Here is an 11200-nt window from a genome sequence, read left to right as displayed (position 1 = left end):
CGGCGGAGCTCCAGCTACTCACGTCCTATCTCATGCCGAGCCAGGCCACGCCCCCCGGAAGACTGTTTTTTAGTTGATTGACTGTATTGATTTAGTGGATTTATTTTAAACACTTAGCCGGATATAAAGGAATTTCGATTATTGGTTAATAATCCCTGGATTGAAGCACATGTTTGTTGAGAATATTAATTTTAGCACTTTGATGTTCAACTGGATTGCATATTTTATTTAATTTTTTCTTTATTGGATCAACCACTAAAAGCAATGATTCAGGGAATATAAATATCACCCATTCTTCACTTTAATTATTTATCACATTCTACTACTAATTTTATCACAGCTTTTTATTCAGTACTTTATTATTTATTTAATTATTTATTATTGTATCTCACACTTCTGAAAACGCGCCACACCCCCTCATATACAGTTCTGATTTAACTGGGCTCTGGTACCAGTCGAGTGGTGCAGCAGTCGGAAGGGATCATAAACATCATCCGTAAAAGCGCAGGGACCACCTACAAACACTCAATAATCATACATTGGTTGGACCAATAAAAAGCCGGCTACTTCAATAAATCAAGCTCATGTATTGTCATGATTTCCTGCCAACCCCACAGCGGGTCAGAGGGCGATGCGGGTGTAAACCAACCCCGAATGGACTGTGGTGGTTTCACATTTGTTTATGGACTAAACAGTTCCACCCGTTACAATCCAGCGTCCATTTCCCGTAGTACCAGCAGGGGGCGCACTCTGATGTTTCATTGTATTTCCTTTATTTGTAAACTTTCCCGCACTCTGAACATGAAAACGGAGCCTCTAATATAAGTGTGAATTCTTTGCTGTTTGAAACGTACATAAGGAGTGAAACATTTCCCGCACAATGAACATAAAATAGGACGCTCGCCCGTAGGAACTTTCTGGTTTTTAAGAAATAAACTTTTCTTTGGAAAACATTTCCCGCACTTGTAACATTAAAAAGGGCGCTCACCTGTTTGTAAGTAGGTGCTCTTAGCTAAACGTTTCCCGCACTCTGCACAAGATTAGAGACGCTCGTCTGTATGAACTTTCTGGTGTCTAACAAGTAAACATTTGTGCGCAAAACAATTCCCGCACTCTGAACTTTAACAGGGAGGCTCATCTGTGTGTATTTTCTGATGGCTAAGAAGCTTTCCTTTATGGTTAAAACATTTCCCGCACTCTGAACTTTAATGGGGAAGCTCGCCCCTGTGGATTCCCTGATGGCGAAGAAGGTGTCCTTTCTCATTAAAACATTTCCCGCACTCTGAACATGAATAGAGACACTCATTCGTGTGTATTGTCTGATGGATAAGAAAGATTTCTATCAAATTGAAAGATTTCCCGCACTCTGAACATCATTAGGTATGCTCACCTGTGTGTATTGTCTGATGGGTAAGAAGGTTTGCTGATTAAAACAATTAGGGAAGGTCATCTGTGTGTATTCTCTGATGTCTAAGAAGGTTTTCTTTACGATTAAAACATTTCCCGCACTCTGAACATGAATACGAACGCTCACCTTTTGTGTATTCTCTGATGGCTAAGAAGGCTTCCTTTACGACTAAAACATTTCCCGCACTCTGAACATGAATAGGGACGCTCCTCTGTGTGAATTTTCTGGTGCTGAAGAAGGTGTGCTTTGAGACTAAAACATTTCCCACACTCTGAACATGAATACGGACGCTCACCCGTGTGTATTCTCTGATGGATAAGAAGGTTTTCTTTACGACTAAAACATTTCCCGCACTCTGAACATGAATACGGACGCTCACCTTTGTGTATTCTCTGATGGATAACAAGACTTTCTTTCTGAGTGAAACATTTCCCGCACTCTGAACATGAATAGGGACGCTCACCTGTGTGCATTCTCTGATGGCTAAGAAGGCTTCTTTTCTGTTTAAAAAATTTCCCGCACTCTGAACATGAATACGGACGCTCACTTGTGTGCATTCTCTGATGGATAAGAAGAGTTTCTTTACGACTGAAACGTTTCCCGCACTCTGAACATGAATAGGGACGCTCACCTGTGTGAATTTTCTGGTGCTTATGAAGGCATCCTTTGTGACTAAAACATTTCCCGCACTCTGAACATGAATACGGACGCTCACCGGTGTGTATTCTCTGATGGATAAGAAGGCTTCCTTTACGACTGAAACATTTCTCGCACTCTGAACATGAATAGGGACGCTCACCTGTGTGAATTTTCTGGTGCTTATGAAGGTGTCCTTTGTGACTAAAACATTTCCCGCACTCTAAACATGAATACGGACGCTCACCGGTGTGTATTCTCTGATGGATAAGAAGACTATTTTTGTGAATGAAACATTTCCCGCACTCTGAACATGAATACGGACGCTCACCTGTGTGAATTTTCTGGTGCTTAAGAAAGTGTTCTTTGCGACTAAAACATTTCCTGCACTCTGAACATGAATAGGGATGCTCACCTGTGTGCATTCTCTGATGGCTAAGAAGGTTTCCTTTTTGACTAAAACATTTCCCGCACTCTGAACATGAATAGGGACGCTCACCTGTGTGTATTCTCTGATGGCTAAGAAAGTTTTCTTTATGAATGAAACATTTCCAGCACTCTGCACATGAATAGGGATGCTCATCCCTGTGTATTCTCTGATGGCGAAGAAGGGTTCCTCTATTATTAAAACATTTCCCGCACTCTGAACATGAATAGGGACGCTCCTCTGTGTGAATTTTCTGGTGCTGAAGAAGGCTACTTTTGTGTTTAAAACATTTCCCGCACTCTGAACATGAATAGGGACGCTCCCCTGTGTGAATTCTATGGTGCTGAAGAAGGTTATTTTTCTTTTTAAAACATTTCCCGCACTCTGAACATGAATAGGGACGCTCACCTGTGTGTATTCTCTGGTGCTCTAGAAGGTTTCCTTTTTGACTAAAACATTTCCCGCACTCTGAACATGACAATGAATTCTTTCCTGTATGAACCCCTTTATGATCTAAAGAAGTTTCCCGGAGTTGAGATGGTTTCCCGCACCCGTCGGCACTGTCAGATATTAGAGGACTATGTGAAGTATCAGGAGATTCCAATGATCTCCTCCAATGGTGAGGTCTGTCATGTATATTATGAGGAACGGGATTTACTTCTGGAGAAGATGCCATGTCATTATCTTCTGTAGTCACATCTTCCTCCGATGTCCTTCTATTCCCACCACAGAGTCCGTCTGTCAGAAGACAAGAAAAATTACCAAGAGTTTTCCACACTCATATACACTGCTCAACACTTTATAATCAGAGTATAGCATCAAGTCAGGGAAACTCCTGGGATATTCATCTGGTCAGTGAAGTAGCAGAGGGGGTTGTTACCAACAGGTGCACTAGATGGGCAACAATGAGACGACCTCCAAAACAGGAATGGTTTTACAGGTGGAGGCCACTGACATTTTTCCCTACTCATCTTTTCTGAGTGTTTGTCAGTAGTTTTGCATTTGGCTGGGGTCAGTGTCACTACTGGTAGCATGAGGCCATACCTGGACCCTATAGAGGTTGCACAGGCAGTCCAACTCCTCCAGGATGGCTCATCAATACCTCCCATTGCCAGAAGGTTTGCTGTGTCTCCCAGCACAGTCTCAGGAGCATGGATGAGATTCCAGGAGACAGGCAGATACTCTAGGAGAGCTGGACAGGGCCATAGAAGGTCCTTAACCCATCAGCAGGACCGGTATCTGCTCCTTTGTGCAAGGAGGAACAGGATGAGGACTGCCAGAGCCCTACAAAATGACCTCCAGCAGGACACTGGTGTGAATGTCTCTGACCAAACAATCAGAAACAGACTTCATGAGGGTGGCCTGAGGGCCCGACGTCCCCTAGTGGGCGCTGTGCTCACTGCCCGGCACTGTGGAGCTCGATTGGCATTGGTCATTGAACACCAGAATTGGCAGCTCCACCACTGGCACCCTGTGCTTTTCACAGATGAGAGCAGGTTCACCCTGAGCACATGTGACAGACGTGAAAGGGTCTGGAGAAGCCGTGGTGAACGCTGAGCTGGCTGTAACATCGTTCAGCATGACCGGTTGGGTGGTGGGTCAGTGATGGTCTGGGGAGGCGTATCCATGGAGGGAGGCACAGACCTCTACAGGCTAGACAATGGCACCCTGACTGCCATTAGGTATTGGGATGAAATCCTTGGACCCATTGTCAGACTATATGCTGGTGCAGTGGGTCCTGGGTTCCTCCTGGTGGACAACAATGCCCGGCCTTATGTGGCGAGAGTATGCAGCCAGTTCCTGGAGGATGAAGAAATTGATACCATTGAATGGCCCCCACGCTCGCCTGACCTGAATCCAATAGAACCCCTCTGGGACATTCTGTTTCAGTCCATTCGATGCCGCCCGGCTGGATCTCAGTCTGTTCAGGAGCTCAGTGATGTCCTGGTCCAGATCTGGGAGGAAATACCCCAGGACACCATCCGTCGTCTCATTAGGAGCATGCCCCGGTGTTGTCAGGCATGCATACAAGCACATGGAGGCCATACAAACTACTGAGGACCATTCTGAGTTGCTGCAATGACATTTCACCAAAATGGACTCGCCTGCTGCATCATTTTTTCACTTTGATTTTCGGGGTGTCTTTGAGTTCAGCCCTCTGTAGGGTGATAATTTTCATTTCCATCAAACGATGTGGCATCCTTTCCTTCCTAACACATTACCCAGTCCATACCAGTATAGATCCTGGCACATTACCCAGTCCATACCAGTATAGATCCTAACACATTACCCAGTCCATACCAATATAGATCCTAACACATTACCAGGTCCATACCAGTATAGATCCTAACACATTACCCAGTCCATACCAATATAGATCCTAACACATTACCCAGTCCATACCAGTATAGATCCTAACACATTACCCAGTCCATACCAGTATAGATCCTGACATATTATCTGGTCCATACCAGTATAGATCCTAACACATTACCCAGTCCATACCAGTATAGATCCTAACACATTACCCAGTCCATACCAGTATAGAGCCTAACACATTACCCAGTCCATACCAGTATAGATCCTAACACATTATCTGGTCCATACCAGTATAGATCCTAACACATTACCCAGTCCATACCAGTATAGATCCCAACACATTACCCAGTCCATACCAGTATAGATCCTAACACATTACCCAGTCCATACCAGTATAGATCCTAACACATTTCCCAGTCCATACCAGTATAGATCCTATCACATTACCCAGTCCATACCAGTATAGATCCTAACACATTACCCAGTCCATACCAGTATAGATCCTAACACATTACCCAGTCCATACCAGTATAGATCCTAACACATTACCCAGTCCATACCAGTATAAATCCTAACACATTACCCAGTCCATACCAGTATAGATCCTCACACATTACTCAGTCCATACCAGTATAGATCCTGACATATTACCCAGGCAATACCAGTATAGATAACCAGTATGATGTTTTTCTGGGTGCAATCACAACACCAAACTATGACAACTAACCAGATCAATGATACCACCCAACCAAACATCACTAAGAAAGCTTTAACCCATTCTTGCATAATTACCCGAGCTGATATCTGGAGAAGTTTTTTCCTCTTTAACTGCGTCCATCATCCCAACCTCCTCTGTAAAATGCTGATCACCCCTCACATACGTCTTTTCCTTTATAACCTCAATTTGTACATTTATCAGATCTTCATCCTAAACCAACAAAATGGCAGAAATAATAATAAATACAAAAAAATAATAATAATAGAAGAATGATATCTCTTTGGGCTTGGGATCACTTTCCTACATTCTCATCTACCTGATGATGGTGGGGGATGGTGTGATCTTCCTGTGTGGAATCCCGGGAATACGGAGGACGGGGACATCTCTCTGGTGGGTTTCTGTAACTGGATGACTCCACCATGGTGTCCTGGTACTGCTTTCTGTGACCATTTGGAAACTCTGCCTCCTCCATTACAAAATTCTCACCATCCTCCTCTTTTATCTCTTCTTTAATGTTAACTTGTGTGGAATCCCGGGAATACAGAGGACGGGGACATCTCTCTGGTGGGTTCTCATTACTGGATCCATCTGTAGGAAACACACACACTGACTGAATACATTGTTTCTATGTGTTTATCAGATGATGGGGGATCTAGGTGGATCCTCCGTACTGTTCTCTCCTTTACAATAAAGTCTCCTCTTACCCGGTGATGTGAGGGGCGGCTGATTCTCCATCATGACGTCCTTGTAGAGATCCTTGTGTCCTTCTAAGAATCTTCTGAGAATCCTCCTCACCTCTCCGATCAGGTCTGTGTTTTATTAATAGAGATAAGAGCGATATCATGAGAGACGCGAGAGAAAGCAAGGTGGCAGCATTGGGTCTGGGTGAAGAGTGGGGGACAGAAGCGTTAAATATGGGGTGTGAGGAGTGGAGATCTGCAATGTTGAATAAGGGAATGAGGAGTGGGGGACAACAGTGTCAGTGGGGGTTGTGGAATATAGGTGAGCAGTGTGGGAAGGGGGGTGAGGAGAGGGGAACAACAGTGTAGGATGAGGAATGAGAAGTAGGGAACACGAGTGATAGATGGGGTTGAGGAATGGGGAACAGCAGTGTTAGATTGGGGGTAGTGATGTTAGATGGGGGTGAGGAGCGGGGGACAGTGGTGTTAGATGGAGGGTGAGGAGCGGGGGGGGCAGCGGTGTTAGATGGGGGTGAGGAATGGGGGACAGCGGTGTTAGATGGGGGGTGAGGAATGGGGGACAGCGGTGTTAGATGGGGGTGAGGAATGGGGGACAGCGGTGTTAGATGGGGGGTGAGGAATGGGGGACAGCGGTGTTAGATGGGGGTGAGGAATGGGGGACAGCGGTGTTAGATGGGGATGAGTAGTGGGGGCCCTGTTGGTGTTGGGGCAGAGGACGGAATTAATGTTAGTAGTGACTAGGGTTGCCACCTCATCCCTTTAAAACAGAACACATATTAATTACACAGGTTCTGTGGCTGATTAAGGTGGTAATTAAACTCACTTGGTGCCTTATCTGTATTATATCAGCCTCAGAACCTGTGTGATTAATATGTGTTCTGTTTTAAAGGGAGGAGGTGGCAACCCTAGTAGTGACGAGGGAGGAAAGCTGCTGAATATTTCCAGAGGTGAGTGTCGGGGTCACCCCGAGCTCTGCCTCTTCCCCAGATTATGAGTACCTTGCCTCTGCCTGGTGAGGGCGCTACAAGAGAGCTGGAGGAAGTTTTGCTGCTCATCCTACTTATGTGATTTCACCGGGGGACTGAAATCTGATTCTCAGTGTTATGCGTTCCTCTCTTTCTGTTCCCCCCGCATAAAAACGGAAGGAGAAAATTTTCTTTATGTAATTAAAGATTATATATAGAAAATAATATCTTATTACCTCCTCTGTTGCAACTTCCAGCTACGTCTCCTCTCTACTTCCTCCCGACTCGCCTCTGAAATTTCTATTTATAGCTGACATCACTTCCTCTCTGGACTTACATCACTTCCTGTCAGTCACTTCCTGTCAGTATCCTACATCACTTCCTGTCTGTACCTCATATCACTTCCTGTCTGTGCGTTCCATCTGAAAGAAGTCAGGTCACCACCTTGTGGACCATATTGTAAGGTGACCAGATTTTTAAAATGAAATCCGGGGACATATACATTTTTCTTGGCAAATATTAAACTATTTTATTAGCATATTTCCTAGAAATGATCTATGCGGTGTATGTGGGATGTGTTTATGGAATGATTGTATGATATTTATGTTATTTCTCACATTTCGTTCATGAGATTAAAAAAATAAAAAGATAAAGATACTTTTTAGAATTTTTTGGGATAGGGCTACCAAATGTTAGGAAGATAAGATAGAGGAAAAACTTGGAGAGGGGGATGGGGGGGCTAAATTCAAATCTAATCTGGGCAGGAGTGATGGTGTCACCCTCTCTGCAAAAGGTATGAAATACTGCAGAGCTGCAATGTGCAAATAGTGGTGAAACCCCAATATATAATCATAATAAAATGTAAAATATGCACATTAATTGTACTATTTATTGTGATTATATATAGGGGGAGGGGGGTCACCACTATTTGCACATTGCAACTCTGCGATATTTCTTACCTTTTGCAGAGAGGGTGACACCATCACTACTATATTGTAATTCATTGGCTGATTTGCACAGGATATTCATTTATAGGTTTTACCATTATAAGTCCATTTGTAGAATTTTATAGAAGAAGTGTAGGGCAGTGCGGCATTGTTTGTTTTTTATTGTTGCACGTTTGATGAGGGAACCGATAACAAGATTCTCTTATTGCTTTCCAGATTTTTTTAGTTGCATGGTAGTTGTTTTACTTGATTTGTTATGTCCCCTGTGGACAGGTAACCAGTGGCCTGCATATTGGTGGTCAGTGTGCCCCTGTATGCTGGTGGTCAGTGTGCCCCCTGTATGCTGGTGGTCAGTGTGCCACCTGTATGCTAGTGGTCAGTGTGCCCCTGTATGCTGGTGGTCAGTGTGCCCCCTGTATGCTGGTGGTCAGTGTGTCCCCTGTATGCTGGTGGTCAGTGTACCCCTGTATGCTGGTGGTCAGTGTGCCCCTGTATGCTGGTGGTCAGTGTGCCCCCTGTATGCTGGTGGTCAGTGTGCCCCCTGTATGCTGGAGGTCAGTGTACCCCCTGTATGCTGGAGGTCAGTGTGCCCCCTGTATGCTGGAGGTCAGTGTGCCCCCTGTATGCTGGTGGTAAGTGCGCCGCCTGTATGCTCGTGCTACTTGCAGGGTGTAGGAGGATTCTACATGCAGGAGGATGCCAAGTGCAGGGTTCATAAAGATGCTACGTGCAGAGTTCAGGAGGATGCCACGTGCAGGGTTCAGGAAGATGCCACGTGCAGGGTTCAGGAGGGCAGGGCTATTACCTATTTTTTTTCTTCTGTATGTAATCACAGTATACATGTAATTATTTTTGTGTGTGTATGTTTTGTCAGTATATGTGTGAATATTATTTTCTGCGTGTGGGTGTGTCTGTGTAAGGTCACTCACACCCAGCCTGTATAAAACATATACACCTCACATCACCTCACCACCAGAGATACACTACAGGAGATGGTGAGAGACTGCAGACACATTATTACAGGAGACTGCAGACATGGTACAGGAGATGGTCAGAAACTGCAGACATGGTACAGGAGATGGTCAGAGACTGCAGACATGATACAGGAGATGGTCAGAAACTGCAGACATGGTACAGGAGATGGTCAGAAACTGCAGACATGGTACAGGAGATGGTCAGAGACTGCAGACATGGTACAGGAGATGGTCAGAGACTGCAGACATGATACAGGAGATGGTCAGAGACTGCAGACGTGATATAGGAGATGGTCAGAGACTGCAGACATGGTACAGGAGATGGTCAGAGATTGCAGACATGGTACAGGAGATGGTCAGAGACTGCAGACATGGTACAGGAGATGGTCAGAGACTGCAGACATGGTACATGAGATGGTCAGAAACTGCAGACATGATACAGGAGATGGTCAGAGACTGCAGACATGGTACAGGAGATGGTCAGAGACTGCAGACATGATTGATTTTAAGAGATGGTCAGAGACTGAGTTTACAGCTGAACCCGGTGTAAAGTGTATAGTATCGCAGGGCTGCTCCACTCTATTTAAACCAGCTCTGCAAGATCAAGTCAGTAATCCTCCTTTTAAAGTACAACCAAGTGACAGAAGACAGCAGCACATCCAATTTCCAAAATAAATAAAATAAAAATTGTCTTACAAACAGTTAACTGCTCAAGATTATTAAAGGACAGTAAACAGTTAATGGGTCTCTGAAGCTTCTAGCCTGAACCAGCAGTAAATCCTCCAACAAAACATAAAAAACCATGCAGCACACACAGAGCTCCGGCTAAATAGCTGAACAGAAGCTGAAATGGGTAACGGCCATGTGTCCCTGGTTTTGGAGAATGCTGCTGCAGGGTCTTCTTATCAGTGTATCAGGCAATGTGCAGCTCAAGTTAGGGAGATAAAAAAGATAAGGAGTGAGGGGAGAGGAGGCTGATTGGTGACCTCACACTGCCTGAACACCGAGATATCTGGAAGACACTGCAGCCGACCAGCATTACATGTAACAGTGCTTGCTCTAATTGTAGTCATATCTTCTTGAATCTCCCTTCTGGTGCCCTCATTCAGCCCGGCTCCCCGCCAAATGTGGTGGGCTGGAGAGGGGCGGGGGGAGGAGTGTTATACTGCCTGCTGACTGGCTGTGGATGGAAGGGAGGAGGAGCTCCACATTTCAGCCCGCCCATAGCCGACATCAGAGCATACGTCTGGTCACCCCACCATATTGGGATTTTTGTACTTAGCGTACTTACGGTGATTGTAGGCGTATTTGTTCCTCGCAGCAAAACAGTTGAGTTCTCTCGGTGATGTTTTGGTTATTTGCTCTAACAGGTAACTTTTCGGGACTGGCCTTCAGGGTGTTCTCCCTTCATCTTCTTCCCAACAGTATCAGTATTTCTTACTAGAAAACTACTTAGAACCCCCAAACATTATACAATTTTTTTTATTTTAGCAGAGACCAAAGAGAAAAAAATGGCGGTCATTGCAATTTATGTCACACGGTATTTGTGCAGCGGTTTTGCAAACACAATTTTTTGGGGGAAAATACACTTTAACCATCCCCCCAAATGGACATACCCATACGTCTTTGGGGTTCAGTGGTAATAGCGGGGTGGTGGGTGCACCTACAGGCATCATCCCGGTATCATTTTGTTCAGTCGGCGATTCTGTACAAGGCAGAAGTGATCTGAGTGGATAATTAGCCACTCAATCACTTCTGCGGGTGATGGAAGGAGGTTCCACCCCCTTCCCACCGCCTCTCCCGGGCTCTCCGGTCCCATTGTGGAGGTCGGGAGCGATGTGGCCGGCGGTGATGGCTGCCCTGTACACAGAGATAGGACCTGACATCATTCCCCTCGCTCTGTAACCCTGGAGACCAGGAGCGGCGAGTATTCCCCACTTCCGGTTCTGCCCCTTTGTTTACCTAGCCACCAATCTCAGTCTGATCGGCTGCAGGGGGGGCCAGAGGAGAGATTTGGAGCTCTAATAGACCCCCGATCTCCCCATAAAGAGGACCTGTCATGCCCTATTCCTATTACAAGGGATGTTTACATTCCTTTTATTTGG

At 45.2% G+C, this 11200-nt stretch overlaps 1 protein-coding gene across 1 annotated transcript in view; it reads right to left on the bottom strand.

Moving 5' to 3' along the window:
• Positions 1–1436: 1436 nt before the first annotated feature.
• LOC309550744 (uncharacterized protein) overlaps positions 1437–11200 on the bottom strand; it is a gene marked incomplete at both ends in the record, with an annotated part of 156997 nt that continues 147233 nt past the window's right edge. The window contains 2 exon segments of the mRNA XM_082251084.1: positions 1437–1538; positions 1540–2984. Coding sequence (XP_082107210.1) covers positions 1437–1538; positions 1540–2984 — 1547 coding nt within the window.

Source organism: Pelophylax lessonae, assembly GCF_965119305.1.
Source record: "Pelophylax lessonae genome assembly, chromosome: 1".
NCBI lineage: Eukaryota > Metazoa > Chordata > Amphibia > Anura > Ranidae > Pelophylax > Pelophylax lessonae.
This window is presented reverse-complemented; position numbering and strand designations above follow the sequence as displayed.